Genomic DNA, 16,078 nt, shown 5'->3' on the forward strand with positions numbered 1-16,078 from the left:
GGCTAGAGCCAATTCAAACTAAAAAGTGCAGGATTTTAGTAAGCTCTGTGGGGGTCTTACCCTAGATTGTACAAAGGGAAGGCCTGGGAGCCAGGGGAGACTAATCCTCATAGGGGCTACTGGAGAAGTCATATTAGGAACTTTTGTTTGCTTGTGACTCTGGGGCTGTTATCTAAGGCATCACTCATGGGAGGGGCTAGTTTTAGTTTAAGGCCTCTGCAGGCTGCTTGGTCACATAAAATGGATGCCAAGGCACCAATATTGTGGAGTAGTTTAGCTAAACTCTCAACAAAGATAGGGACTCTTTTTATATGGATATACCCTGTGCCTAGAATTATGCCTTGCATACATTGTTTTTTTATATGTGTTGAATGTTTGAAAGTGTGTCTTGTAGTTGTCACATGGAGGGGCAGGATGAACTCCCCTCCCTCAAAATTTGTTTGAGTGTTAAGAAGAACGGTGCCACACCCACACCAAGAGAATGTGAAAAGATTTATTACTCACATAATGAGACTTTCTGGGAACACCAGGGCAAGCACCCAAACTGGTCCAGGATGGCCTGAGTGGAGAGGGGAGGGGCAGGCGGCTCTGGTTATCATTGTGGTTAGGGTGGGCTCCCTTATGCAGGCGAGGTTTGTGTGGTTTGAACTTCCTTACTGTTGCCAAGGAAGGTAGACTTTTTTCAGCATGAAGTTTTGCTTATTATAAAAGCAGTATGTCTTTATTACAAAATCAAAAAGAAGTATAAAAATGAAAATCAAAAAATACAAAGAGCAATTAGCATATATCTCACATAATGGAAAATAATAATTATTTGGTTTATCACTATTCAGATATTTAAATGTATTTTTCAGCATTAAAGGTGGAATCATATTTTATATATATGATTGCTTTCTCCCCACCCCTACCATTTTCCAGAACGTCTTTCCATAAATTTCCGTAACATCATGTATAATTATTTATTGGTGAGTGTTAACTTGAAGCATGAACATGAATGTTTTTCTCTTCCTGTAACTTTGCTAACTTTGGTCATTTCCTTTTCCACTGAGCTTTGTTAGTAACTTCTCAAAGTGATACAGTTTTTTGACCACTTTAGCATTCATTAGAACAAGATCATTCCCATTTTTTAAGACTATGTTTTTAAGCCTTTCATTATAATATGAAACCTACAGAAAGCCACACAAAACAAATGTAGAGTTTAGTTAGTTATTAAACATTGAACACCTTTTTGTCAGTGGGGGCAATGTTCCTTTTGCTAACTGGTGCATCTCAGCAAGCCCCACTTTAGACTTAGAAAAGCAAAGGTTCATTGCTGCCTTGTCTGCAACCTACTCCACAGCTCACGGCAACGCTGGATCCCTAACCTACTGAACAAGGCCAGGGATCGAACCTATAACCTCATGGTTCCTAGTCGGATTCGTTTCTGCCGCACCATGAAGGGACCTCCTATTATCTTTCTTTAAGAACAACATAATATTCTGTTGTTGGACCACATCATGCTTCCTGTTTAACCACTTTTCTATTATTGGGCATTTAGCCTATTTCTACTTTTTTGCCATTCTGTACAATGCTGCAGTAACCACACTTATACATATATTTTTGCATTTGTCTATTTATAGGAGATTAATTCTTAGGAGGGAGAATTTTTCCTTTTTAAAAAATGTTTTATCTAAATTTTAAGAAATTTGCCTCCAGAAGCTTTGTGAATCTAATCCTATCTGGAATATAGATGAATACTAGATTCTTCTAAATCACGCAAAGTCACATTGGTGTATTAGCATTCTTTCTACATCATATTTATTGGCAATTTATTTTATACTTATTTTTTTGAATTATCCATTATGGCTTTTGCCAGTTTTTTTTTAAGTTTAATTGAAATATAGTTGATTTGCAATATTGTGATAATTTCTCATGTGCAACAGTGATTCATTTGTACATATATACACATATCCATTCTTTTTCAGAGTCTTTTCCCATATAGATTATCACAAAATATTGGGTAGAGTTCCCTGTGCTATACAGCAGGGCCAGTTTTTTTTTCATATTTATTTTTTTCCTTGGGTTTTTTTTTTTTTTTTTTTTTTTTTTTTGGAAGACTGTATTAAGGACAACAAATATTTCATGATGAAAAGAGGTTCTGCAAAATATCTTTTTCTTATGCTAAGGTTAAATAATAATGCAGTTTTTGTTTGTTTTAAATAATAGCAATTATTCCAAGTACACTTAGTTTTTACTGGATCCTAGAAGGAAGGCCCAACAACACAAAATTGGGAGGATATTTATGGAATATCCAATATAGGGAACAATTCTAATTTTATTCATATTATCTGTGATAAAGTAGATATTCTCCTTCTGTAAGAGTTTTTCAAGTCCATAATCTCCACATAATTTCAAGATTTGCAGATTATCATCTTTTTTAGTTATAGATACTAAGGCAAGGTCTTGCAGTACTGGATCGGTTCTTCAATTGGAGGGATTCACTAGTGGGCTATAGGCCAAACTGAGTTCATTACCTTAAACTTAGTTTTTGTTTATTTAGTTATTTAGACTTAAGAGTAAGTCTTTGCAAGCAAAACACTACTTTTCTGAGGATAGATGATAGCTAACAAGATTGCAAATAGAACCCAGGAGGGGATGCTTTTAGCCAGTTTGACTAGTCTAGTCCTATTGTAGAAAAAGAACAAATTAAGGTAAACCAGGGACATAGTGGTGCTGAAGGTAGTAGTAGGTGTGTTTGGCTCAAGAAAGGAAATGGAATAATCACATTGTTAAAGACTTATTTCATTATTTTATGTAAGTAGTCTAATTCCTTGAGATAATAAAATACTACCTTTCACACAAAATATGAATAGATTTTGAGATTGTTTACCATTTTTGATTATTCGGTTTGTTAGGGAAGTTAAAAGGATGGTAGACCTCTTGTGTTCACAGTCTCTTTTGGCTAGGGATTTAGGTAATCTCGCATTAGTCTCATCATTTGTTACATGGAGATTGTATTAGTTACTAAATCAGAGTGAAGACTAAAGAAATCTATATCTATAAAGTAATTTAGAATAATATCTTGAAGTTTGTGAATACTGCATAAGTTTTTGTTTTTTTTTTTTTTTTTTAGGGCCATACCTGTGGCATATGGAGGTTCCCAGTCTAGAAGTCTAATCGGAGCTACAGCTGCCAGCCACAGCCACAGCCACAACAACACCAGATCCGACCTACATCACAGATCATGGCAATGCCAGATCCTTAACCCACTGAGCAGGGCCAGGGATCAAACCTGTAACCTTATGGTTCCTAGTTGGATTCGTTTCCGCTGCACCACGATGGGAACTTCTGTGTAAGTTTTTAAAAATAAAAAAATCTATTGGTGGAGAAGAGGACTAGGAAAGGGATTTTACAAAAACAGCTTAACCAAGTAAACCAGTTGAATATTTTTTCATTAAAAAAAATTATCTTTAAAATCTATTCTTGTGAATTCCTGTTGTGGCTCAATGGGTTAACGATCTGGCTTGTTTCTGTGGAGGTGCTGGTTCAATCCCTGGCCCAGCATATTGCTGTGGCTGTGGCTTAGGTTGCAGCTCTGGCTTGGATTTGATACCTGGCCCGGGAACTTCCATATGCCTTGAAGTTCCATATGAGTGAAGCTGAAAAAGAAAAAAAAAAAATCTGTTCTTAGCCACACAAACATTGAGTATAATCAGATTCTCATACAGTATGTTCAAAACTGGTGATTACACTGAGGTAGGTTATAACATTTTTTCTGCTTTTTTCCATAGGATATTCTGAATAATCTTGAATCATGTGACCTTGAAGATGATGACCTTATGCTTGATGTGGATCTGCCTGAGGATGCACCTCTTGAGAATGGTAAGTAGGGACAATATTGAACCTCTGGAAGTATATATTTGAGCTACTTGACTACAGCTGATTTAATACTTGTTAATTACAGACTTCCTAATCTCTGTGGAGGTAGACTGAGAACAAATCTTAAGTGATATTAGATAGGTTCATTTGCAAACTTATTTAAAACCTTGGGGGAGGGAGTGGGATGACTGGGAATCTGGGGTTAATGGCTGCAAACTATCACCTTTGGAATGGATGAGCAATGAGATCCTGCTGTATAGCACTGGGAACTTTATCTAGTCTCTTGTGATGGAGCATGGTAATGTGAGAAAAAAGAATGTATACATGTATGTGTGACTGGGTCACCTTGCTGTACAGTAGAAAATTGATAGAACACTGTAAACCAGCTGTAATGGAAAAAATAAAAATCATTACAAAAGAATAAAATAAAAATTTAAAATTTTATTTTGTAGATCTTTGATATAATTCTGTATGATCCAGTACTATTTTATCCCTATACCATAAAGCAGGTGGTACATAGGATTTGTCCTTTTTTTTCCTATGTATATATCCAATTTTTCCTCCCTTTGTCTCATATCAATTTTAAGAAAAAATACATTTAGAGAAACAGAGATATCATTTGATTCATGAAAAGCAGTAAAAATCATTGTTAATAAATATTTTTTAAAAAAATCTGGGAAAATGGTGACTTGAATGAATTGTTCTATCCATTTTTCTCCTAAATGCGATCTGTCTTCCTCTCTGGATCCCCAAAACTACTGAGAGTGGGATTTTAGATAATCCATGTGCAAGAGAGGCCTGGGTGCTCTTACCCCCACTGCCACAGCATTTGTAGGATTTTCTATCCTTTTTTTGGGGGGGGTATCTTTTAGGGCTGCACCCGCAGCATATGGAGGTTCCCAGGCTAGGGGTCCAATCAGAGCTGTAGCTGCTGGCCTACACCACAGCCACAGCAACACCAGATCCTCAACCTACTGAGCAAGGCCAGGGATTGAAGCCACAACCTCATGGTTCCTAGTTGGATTCGTTTCCACTGTGCCACGATGGGAACTCTGGATTTTCCATCTTAAAGATGGTCAAGGAGTTCCTGTTATGGTGCAGCGGAAATGAATCCAACTAGTATCCATTAGGATGCAGGTTCGATCCCTGGACTTGCTCAGTGGGTTAAGGATCCAGCATTGCCGTGAGCTGTGGTATAGGTTGCAGATGAGGCTTGGATTCTGTGTTGCTGTGAATGTGGTGTAGGCTGGCAGCTGTAGCTCCAATTCGACTCCTAGTCTGGGAACTTCCATATGCCATGGGTATGGCCTTAAAAAAGAAAAAAAAAAGAAGACTGATCAAGAACCAGAGAGATCTAGGGAGCTCCTGGGGCAAGGGTTGAAATGAAGAGGATCCTCCTGGGAAGAAGAATCTCAGAGAGCTGCACATTCCCTGTCAACATTCTCCAGGTTTTTCAGGCCTTCCAGGGGCCAAGGATGAGCTAAAAAGAGTGGTGAAGTGCTTTTTGTACATAATGCTAGAAAAATGCAAGGATATTTCAGAGAGGCTGTTTGGTTGTTCTAATGCTTCATTGAGTACTAGGAGCCAGCTTGCTTCTCATATTTATCATACCTAATAAGGTTTTTTTGTTTTTGTTTTTGTTTTTTTCTTTTACTCTGCTCTCTTAGAATCTCAGTGGCTTACAAAATAAACATTTATTTTCCTCATTTACAGATCTTTGGATTAGCTAGTTCAGCTCAGTCTGTGGGACCAAGTCTACTCCTTTCTTCTTCATTTTGAAACCAGGACTCCTTAGAGCAGGTGGTGCTCATGGCAGATGGCAGAAGGAAAACAGATATATACATATAATATTTCTTCAAGTCTTCACTTAGAACCAGTACACTTGCTCCTACCCACATTCTGTTGGCCAAAGCAAGTTACGTGGCCAGGCCTAACACCAGTGGGCCTGGAAAGTATACTCTGTTCACTGCGAGAAGCTCTGTGGCAGAGGATATTGGCTTTATAATTCTATTGAAGGTTAGCGTGTAGAACTTGGAGCAGTCTCTACTCTACCTACTCTGTGATTCTGCTGTCACTTGGGATATTTTAGCAATCAGTGCTGAATTCTAGTCAAATGAGAAGGAAAAATCACAGCCAATATCCAGGAAGAAGAACAGGGAAAACAGCAGAACTCCCAGGATTAGAGTGGTCCAAAGAGATAGTAATGAGAGCACTTAGATTCACTTGCAGCGCAGTGCTTTCTGGAGCTTATTGTAGAAAAAGATTTCCCAACAGAACAGTTCAATTGATGACAGAAAGTGTAGCTGCTGTTGAAAACTGAATTAGTGGCCTGGAAAATCAAGTGGAAAAACACTGTAGAACACAGAGGAAAGACATAAACCATTAATGATTATAGGGGAAAAATATTGAGACTGGATGATCCAGGAGATTTAATGTGAAGTTTTAAGGGCCGGTAGTGAAGAATGAGAGATTTATTTCTGTGGAATAAATTACACCCTAAATAATGCATTTTACTTTGACAGAACTATAACAAATTTCTCTTTGGAAACCTTATGTCTTTCTGAGCTAAAACAAGAAGTAGAGAGATGGAATTGGTCTTAGAGCCTGCCTCATCTTTAGAACACAACAAAAAGTTATCCAAATATTTGGTAAAAGTAGAATTGAAAGGAAATTTAAAGTTTGGAGGTCTTGGTTGGAGACTTGTGTAAAATAGGAGGGAACTCTTGAGGCATAACATCTCCCATAGGTTATAGTTTTCCTAGGAGGCAAACAGGTATTGACTATTTTTTGAGCTAATTGAACACTGAAGGAAGTGGAACCTTAATCTAAAATATGTAGCCTTCAGAAATGCCAAAGATTAAACAGTATTTAGATTGGGTACTGCTGGAAAGTAGGGAATGACTTCTTCATAGGTCTGTGGTCCTGAAGACTATACCCACTGCTGCTGAGTTTTTTTTTTTATTGGGAGGATAGGAATGTTACAGGGACTGGTACAAAGTTTAAGGAGTCTTCTAGTATACTTTGACTGTTGGTTTTAGTTTCCTTTAGCTTCTGGTTTTTGAGGCTATTATGCAAATTTGGGTAGAGTTTTGAATGGGTCACTCTTGGTTTTGATGGGTTTAGCCCCATTACTTCTGCCAATATCAGTGGAATTTTTGTTGGCAGGAAAACCGATACCTTGTTGAGATCTTCTCTTTGGATTTGATTTGGATTCTAGTTTGCTGTGGCTTCATCAGGAATAGGGGAATCTTCTGGGATTTCAAGAAAGGCCATGAGGAGAATATTTATCTGGCAGTTGCACATGTGTAGTCAGTCATTACCTATTAAGGTTTTATATGTGGAAGAACAGACAAGGAAAGAATGTGTGTTGGTCAAATGTTTCTGGGACAGTTATGGGCTAGGATTTGGGAACTGTCTGAGTTATTGGAGATATCTCTCCTGGGTGGTTAGGTGACACTGAGGGGGAGGTTATAGAATAGTCGGAGAGTTTATAAAGATGATATTTTAGTGCCTATATAAATAATGTATTTGCAAGGTTGTTTTTTAATGTTTAGAACAGTTTACTTTTGAGTTTAAGGGTAAAACCAGAAATTGGGTGCTTGATTTCCCCCTCAGAACACTTTGATTAATCACCCACTTTATTTTTTTCCCTTTTATTTCTTAGGCAGTACAAGACACTTGTGTTTTTTCAATGCCTGCTGTTTATAATATCTAAAAGTATATTAAGTGGTTCCTCCTCCAGGAGTTCCCACCATGGCTCAGCAGCTAATGAACCCAATGAGGACACAGGTTTGATCCCTGGCCTCGCTCAGTGGGTTAAGGATCTGATGTTGCTGTGAGCTATGGTGTAGGTTGCAGATGCAGCTCGGATCTGGCATTGTTGTAGTTGTGGCGCAGGCTGGCAGCTACAGTTCTGATTCAGCCCCTAGCCTTGGAACCTCCATGTGCCGAGGAAGTGGCCCTAAAAAGACCAAAAAAAAAAAAAAAAAAAGGTTCCTCCTCCAGTGTTTAATTTTCCATGTGGAGACATTTAATTGTTATAGTTGAAGGACATCATTTTATTCTGAGTCTTATTCTGCTTCTTTCTAAGGCTCTTTCCAAGCATTGGAAGTCTAACAATGAGGCCATTTACCCTATTTCTGCCTTAAAATCTTTCATAGAAAGTGAGGAGAGAGATGGGGTCATATCTCTTTCGGAATCAATTCCTGCTGTCTAATGGCGTTAGTCTATCCTTGAAATCTATAGTGGATTTATTCTTTCTTTGCTTAACAGAACTGAATCAGAGCCCAGTGTGTGTTCACAGAAGAGACTTTACTGACAGCCTCTGAAAAAAGTCCTTTTCTAACTTCTTCTGATTTCCCCTGCAATTAATGGAGTTCAGGACACAATACCCCAAAATCTGGCACCTTTACATATTGAATATTTTAAGTTGAATGAGTACGAAAAAAATGACAGAAGCAGAAAAGTCACTCTAACTCCCTCACCCTCTCATCCATCTTCTTTGAAATGGATCATAAAACCCTCATGTGAGAGGGTTTCCTCACATAAGAACATCACCAAATTGGGTGCTTGATTCCCCTTCAGAACACTGATTAATCACCCACTTTATCCTACCTAGAGAAAAGGAGCATCCTTATCTCTGAAGACAAATGAGACCAAGAAGATCCTAACTTTCCCTCAGTTTACCACACTTATCTCATACTCCTTAACCTGTCATATTCTCCCTTGTTTTATTCTCTGCATAAAAACACACAGGTCTGCAGAGTTCCTGCTGTGGCGCAGTGGGTTAAGAATCCGACTGCAGCAGCTTGGGTCACTGTGGAGGTGTGGGTTCGATCCCCTGCCTGGTGCAGTGGGTTAAAGGATCCAGCGTTACTGCAGTTGTGGCTTGGATTCAGTCTCTAGCCTGGGAACTTCGATATGCTGTGGGTACAGCTATAAAATTAAAAAACAAAACAACGACGCCAAAAAAAACAAAAACAAAAAACAACCACAGGTCTGTTTCTTCATTTCCTCATGAAGGTTCCCCATGTCACATATTAAATAAATTTGTGTGTTTTTCTCCTGTTAATCTATCATGTCAGTTCTATTTTCAGACCCTAAGAGAATTGAGAAAAACTTCCCTCTTCCACAGTCAGTCATGGGTTCTTGAGTCAACTTTAGGTTTTTCATACTGTGCTTTTCCCATTGTACCTCGAATTCCCTCTAATGTGTGACCTAATGGGTATAGACCTGGGGGCCCTGGAATATCAGTTCCAAAAACTATTAAAGAAGTTAAATTTCTCCCATTCTTGGGTAGACCTTAGAAAGTTTGTAGCCCTGGCTGTCAGGTCAGGATGAGACCAGATCTAAGCAATTGACCTTAAGGCATTTTTCTCTCTTCCGAAGGAAGGTTAACTTTAAGAGTTACAGAGCTTTTGAAGTTCCTGGTCAGCTTGAGGAGTAGGGAAAGAGGTCAAAGGGAGAGATGAGGCAGAGGAAATCAAAAAGAATGAGGGAAGAGGAGTAAAGAAAGGACTTTAGATTTGAATTGAGATTTGGGAGGATTTAAAAAGAGAGAGCGATTTCTTTTATATTTTCCTTTTACCTTGGTCACAGAATCTCTTAAGGAAACAATTTTGGAATCTGAATTTCTTTTAGGAGACCAATGGGTATTTGAGATTTACTCCCTTTTAACTCTAAAGTGTCTCTTCGATGAACCATTTTGTTATACCAAAGGCTTAGTTGTATTGCTTTATTCTCTTGCTCAGAAACTTCTCATGGTCACTCACTGTCTATAGATTTGGTACTCACTGCCTAGCATTTGGTATATTTATAGTGTCATCCTCAGGTTTAGGGAATTTTCATAGTGTATATTTTCTTAGATGTGCTCTTTCCTTGTTGTTTTAAACTTTTCTCTGTTGAAAAAGATGTCTTTCTAATTATTTTCTGAATTCTACCCCACCAAGTTATAAGTGCCTGTTAAATTGCACTTATTTCATGTATATTTCTTAAGGTCACATTTTTGCTAAACATTTTATTGAGATATAGTCATATGAAATCAATATTATTGCTCGACCACTTTCTGATTATTGTATTTTCTTCTGGAAATGTATATTTCCTTTTCAGTGCTAATTGTGTTTAGTAATAACAAGTTCATGACTTTTTTGAAACAGGAGCTTTTCTTCTTTCAAGCCAAATTTTATTTAAAAGTTTTCCTGCTCAGATTATAAAATTTTGTGCAAAGCGCATTCTTTTCCAGACTCTATGATGTGTAATTTCCTCCTGCTATATTCATAGCCATTATTAGTTATAGATTTAAATACTACCTGTGTTATCCATTATCATCTTAGGACTTTAAGTTATCAGAGGAAGAATCTAGGTTACTTTTGGCATCATATTTCATTCCTTATCAGATCAGAAGAAATGGATAGTGTTAGACATAGGCATCTCCATATCCCATACCTTTCAGTTAGCCATATTAGATTTTCTTTCCCTCTCTAAACGGTAGGAGTCCTGATGTTATTGTCTCCTACTCATATTAAAAGAACTACTGAAATATGCTGCCTTTTACTCTTGGAGCTAGAAATCACTTTAGAAGGCCTGTATTTTCTGTCCCTAAACTTATGGGTAGATAGCATATTGGGTTGAATTTTTCTTTGAACTGGAATGGCTTTAGGTTAGCCCCATCCTTCTCTATGGTATTACACATTTTAGAAGGATTTTTTTTTCCTTTCTTAGTCTTATTTGCCCTGTTCCTTCATTGCTCTGGACACTGATTTTAAATTAACTCCATCTTGTCATTGTTTTGGCTTTCCATTTTATTTTCTGTATTTCTTTTGTTCTGTCAGAGAATCCTTAATGTTTTCCAAGAAACCACCACTAATGCTATTTCACAAGCATAAGGCTTCTCTAAAATTTTTTTCTGAGAGTTCTTTGGTGGCCTAGCAGGTTAAGAATCCAGTGTTGTCACTGCTGTGGTGCAGTTTTGATCCCTGGCCCAGGAACTTCTACATGCTGCAGGTGTGGCCAAAAACAACAAAATTTTTTTCCTTAAAAACTTTTTTTTTAAACTATAAAATGTATTTTTTTCTGAAATTGATTCCTCTAATGGAAATTTTCTAGTAAATAAAATTTTAATGTCCTTTAAAACCTTATTTAAATAGTATGTGAGTATTGAATATCTATACTTTAACTACATCAACTTTTTTTTTTTTGGAGTGGGGAGGTTTGTTTTTATCTGGTATACTGTTATTAAACACTTTGCATATATCAAATTCAGGTTTAAGTTAAGTGACGATAATCATTGAAATAATTTTTTTTAATTGGGCAGGATTACATTGATTTCTAAAGCTTTCCTAATCACAAGGAATTCTGAACATGCAGGATTTGAACTTTCTCATGTAATAATTCTTAGACTAGAGAAACCTCTCCTGTTCCTGGCTTGGGTTAGTGTTCAGCTGTATTTTTAGTAACAGTCCTAACTCAGTAGCTATGTAAGCCCTGAGCGAAGATGGAGTCACAGGGTAAACTGGGCTTGCTTCCCACAGGGAGGGCTGGGAGTTGAGCAGGAAGGAAGGCCTGTTTGTCTCAGTGCCTTGTATGCAACTATGTCTGAGTAGGCAGCAGGGGACACAATGTCTCCCTTGTACAAAGTAACTCTCTTAGTGAGTGCTCAGATATGTGAGGAAAAAGTGTTTGGGTAAGTGAAGGAGAAGCTTGGGGTGTTTCAAAGAGATTCTTTTCATGTTTTTGTGGCATTTGGATTCCAGGGAGTGTACTGTTTGTTGCTGCAAAGTACTGGCTTTGTTTTCAGTGGTATTTTAGACTTTTTGAACAAGCTCTACTATCGGCAGATTAGAACGTTTTATTTTCTAAAACTGTGAGCTTAATTTAAAAAATATGATTTGTTTGTGATGAAAAGCTAATTTGTACTTCTTGAAATCAGTAAAAGTTGATTGTGGCGTTCATTTTTAAGAATGAGTTCTCTATAGAACTTAAAATCTTCTACTTTTTCTTGTCGTTTTCATTCTAAAGTCAGAACCAACTACTGATAATGATGAAAACCTCTTAAAACTGATTACTGGTGTTTAAAATGTATAATGTTGATTTCAGGGATCACTTGCTTGTTTTCAAACAGTGGGGCTGTTGTTACTTCAGTGACTGATATGAAAGTTCTAAAATTTACTTCAGTTTGAATAATATAAAGTTTAATTTTCACCAAAAGAACTAGTTATTTTTCTTCTGGAGATCTTGCTTTTGTGGTTAGCTAACATAAATGGCTGGTATTTTTAGAATACTACTTATATATTTTCAGCAGCATTTAATTATCAAGTTATAAGTAGTTAACTTTTATAGAGTGTGCATACATGTTTAATAGTGTTTTGCTTTTGATTTTGTGTAGTGGAGTGTGACAATATGAACCGCTTTGACCGATCAGACAGAAATGTTCGGCAGTCTCAGGAAGGATTTTGGAAAAGGCCACCCCAGAGGTGGAGTGGACAGGAACATTACCACCTCAGCCATCCTGACCACTATCATCACCATGGAAAAAGTGACTTGAGCAGGTGAGACTAATTTAAATTATATTTTCTTTCTTCTGATTAGTTTTGAATCTTATTCCCCCGACCCCGCAAAAACTGTTTTTTTTGGTCTTGTTTTTAGAGGCACCAGAAAATTATTCAAGTTATATGTGGTACTAATTGGAATGATATGTCTAATTCTTTTCTTTTGGCTCAAATCTTTTTTTCATTAGCTTTGTCCTGAACAAAAATATTTCTGTCTGCTTGTTTGGATTTTAAATTTTGGTGTGACATTCTAGTTCTCATTTGGGAATGATCAGATGTTGACTTTGTTAAAGTTTATTATATTTAAAATATTAATCTGTAAAATTGGATTTGTCTATTTTTACTTATATAAGAAATTGAAATTTTGAAATTCCTCAAGTCCTGCACTAGAATTCTTTTTTCTTTTTGAAGCATAGCATCATCTTTCATTTGATCAGACCTTATGTGTAATGTGGCTATGTAGTCATTCAAACCTGGGATCAAACCCTGGGCCTGGCACAACTTAGCTTTTTGAGCTTAGATAAATTTTTAACCCCTCTCTACTTCAGTTTACTATCTGTAAAACATAGTAATACCTTTCTCTCAGTGTTCAAGGATGAGGGATAAAAGTGCCTGGAGCAGTGTTTGGCTTACCGTAGGCACCCAAATGGAAGTTGTTATTTTTATTTTTTTCCTTTTTCCTCTCTCAACTCATTCTCTTAGGGTTTAAAATCATTTGGAGCACATTTATAATACAAATAATAAAATTGGGATAAAGAAGGGAGTTCACGTTGTGGCTCAGCAGTAATGAATCTGACTAGCACCCATGAGGATGTGGGTTAAATCCCTGGCCTTGCTCAGTGGGTTAAGGATCTGGCATTGCCATGAGCTGTGGTGTAGGTCGAAGACTCGGCTCAGATCCTGCATTGCTGTGAATGTGCTGTAGGCTGGCAGCCGTAGCTCTGATTTAGCCCCTAGCCTGGGGACTTCCATATGCCGCAGGTGCGGCCCTAATGAAAAATAAATAAATAAATAAATAAATTCACATAAATAAATAATGGCAGTGTGTGTGGGGGAACTAAAGGTACCTTATAGTTTCTGAAGTAAGAGAAAAAAAATTGGCTCTAAGATTCCTTGCAGCAAAAGCAAAGAACAAAGCATGATCTATTACAAAATTTAAAATGTACAGAAGATAAAGGATATGTTTCTCCTTTAATCGATTTGCTTTTATGAGACAGAAATATGAAAGAATTGCCTTGCATGAGTTCCTATAAGGAGAATACCTTGCTATATAATGGACAGGTCTCACACAGCTTCCCAAAGCAGAAATAACGATTAATTCCTTAAGTCTGTTTCTTACTTACATTCTGCAATCCATGTTAAAAGGAACTCTAGTACAAGTGAGAAAAGGCAGTTCTACAGTGGATCGTGAAACAATGAGGTCTAATTAAAGATCCTTCTATTGGTAATTTAATGCAAGGATAAAATTTAGATCTGGAAGAATGTATGGAGTGCATATCCTTCCAGGCATTGTGGCTGTTGCTCACCCATGGGCTTTTGATAAGGAATGGGCATCAGACAGTTGGTATTATCAGGCAACAATGTAATATAAAGATAGTCTTCCTTGCTCAGAATGATGATGTTTTTATCTTTAATGGTTGGTTTGTAAGAAGGTAAATTTAAGAAACTCATGAAAATTTAGAAGTTTCACTAAATTATGAACCTTTGCTTATAAAATATAATTTATTCAACCATTTAACAAGTATTCATCGAGAACCTGTATGTTGAGCTCTGTGCTAAATTCTCAAGCTAGAATGAATTTAGAGGTGGTGTGAGAGGTAAAAGCTATAGATTGGTAATGGTTTTTTTGGAGCATTGTTTTGAGAAAGATAAAAAGAATTGTGCTCAGTTGGAACCATTGCAGTTATTAGGTGAGTAGATTCTTATGCCTCTGGCATCCCCTACAAAGATGAGTAGTAAATACTTCCTGCTGCCAGGGTTTGAGTCTATGGGAGAGACTGGTATATAGATAGTTATAATACACTTTCAGTACAGTGCAATGATAATAGATGCCTAAATAAAGTGATGTGTACAGGACTCTAGGAGCATGCATATTTTGTCTAGGATAATAGTGTATAAAGGAAGTTACTATTGAACTGATAAGTATGACTCTAGCAATTGCAGAGGATCAGTTTCTATAGAAGGGTGAGTACTCGATGGAAAAAAATAGCATGTAAAAACCATGTTTGAAACAGTCCTACCAATCCTTTAGACGTATGAATAAATGCTATCTCTGACACCAGATAGCAAAAATATCTATGCATTTTAAGATAAAGTGTGGCACATTTCAGCTTTGAGAGACTATTAATCAGAATGTCCAAAATGGACAGATTAGTTATCTGTTAGAACGTTAAGCAACATTTTCCAAAAACTATATTTCTGGGTGTCAATAGTTGGAGAAAAGAGAGACTGATCAGATGAGTATAAGAACAAATTAAATGAAGTTCACAATTTTTAAAAATAATAAACTCCACAGTGCCTTTAATATACAGTTATAGTCCTGTGATGTGGCAAAAATTGGCAGAAGATAAAATACTTGCCATTTCCCAAAACAAATGACCACAGATTCCTTCTACACAGTGTATTTTGAGGGACTAGTGATTTGGTGATCTTCCACACTTGTTATTTTCATTGTGAAGAGAGAAATGTACAACATTCTTGGGGGTTGCTAATCTGACTGATTTAGCATAGAACTCCCTAGCAAGTGGACTGACACGCAATGGTTTGTTATGACTAATTATAGGTTAACCAGTTTATTAATCCCCTCAGGCTCTTGGGTGGCTGTGCAGGATTGGGACTTGCTAGATTTCTCAGAGCCCATTATGGGGATGGGTGGTAGAGAGAGGAACCTCATCCAAGATAGCCTTACTCCAGCAAACCATACAACAATTATTTTCTTTCAGTTCCTTAATTTTTAAAAGATTTGGATATACTAACCCCAGGGCCTTTTAATATATATGTATAAAAGTTCCTCATCTCTTTCTATGACTTCTTGAGTGTTGCTGGTTCCCTTTCCTTCTGTCCTTCAATTCTCATCTTTATTATAAGATTATGTCTTATCTACAACTCAGAGGACTGGTGGTTCAGAAACACTGATCTACTTTATCTATATTTTTGTCAGTAGTGCTTTTTCTTTTCACCTGACCCAAGCTTTCACTCTTTTCTCCCCAGACCTTCCCTTTTCCACTAAGCCATGTCAGATTTTCTCACGTCTTAACAAACCCACATCCTGGATCTCTTCACCTACATTCTCCTGCTTGTAACTTTTTCCTAAATGTACTAATTCTTCAGTAGCATTCTTACATAAAAGATTCTTATTTTCCAGTGACTCCAGTGCTTTACTGTTTAGAGGTGAAGTCTTTTTCTTCACTTTTCTTCGTCACTTCTAAATGAAATATTCTTAAGCCTCTTTCCTTTGACACTTAGGGCATTTGGCTGTACCAGCTCTTCCTTAATGGTCCCTGTCCCTATCTCAAAAATCTTACCCTTGGCTCCCTTTCCCTCTTCATTATAGGCTTTGTTACAACCCTGAGTGTAGCCTCCAGTGTTCATGCACATGATGCATTTAACCTTCTGCCTTCCTAGTTCCCTAGTATGTAAGATATGTCATCTGAGAGTAGAGATAGTTTTACTTT

At 37.1% G+C, this 16,078-nt stretch overlaps 1 protein-coding gene across 17 annotated transcripts in view; it reads left to right on the forward strand.

The window, feature by feature from the left end:
* CCSER2 (coiled-coil serine rich protein 2) overlaps window positions 1-16,078 on the forward strand; it is a 138,653-nt gene that overhangs the window by 59,411 nt on the left and 63,164 nt on the right. For 11 of the 17 annotated variants that reach the window (XR_014827413.1, XR_014827410.1, XR_014827411.1 and 8 more), the window contains exons 4-5: window positions 3,771-3,861; window positions 12,242-12,404. Coding sequence is in view for 10 of the 17 variants with exons in the window: in XM_084996403.1 (XP_084852529.1) it covers window positions 3,771-3,861; window positions 12,242-12,404 (254 nt within the window). In the remaining 7 variants the exon portion in view is untranslated. Of the gene's footprint in view, window positions 1-3,770; window positions 4,786-5,103; window positions 7,576-11,418; window positions 11,540-11,583; window positions 11,720-12,241; window positions 12,405-16,078 lie in introns of those variants that run through there. The other 6 variants (XM_021073344.2, XM_021073343.2, XM_084996407.1 and 3 more) reach the window with 4 other exon arrangements.

This window comes from Sus scrofa, chromosome 14, assembly GCF_054392235.1.
Source record: "Sus scrofa isolate SSC_HxYL_T2T_F1_AM1 chromosome 14, Sscrofa_HxYL_maternal_Yorkshire_Landrace_v2.0, whole genome shotgun sequence".
NCBI lineage: Eukaryota > Metazoa > Chordata > Mammalia > Artiodactyla > Suidae > Sus > Sus scrofa.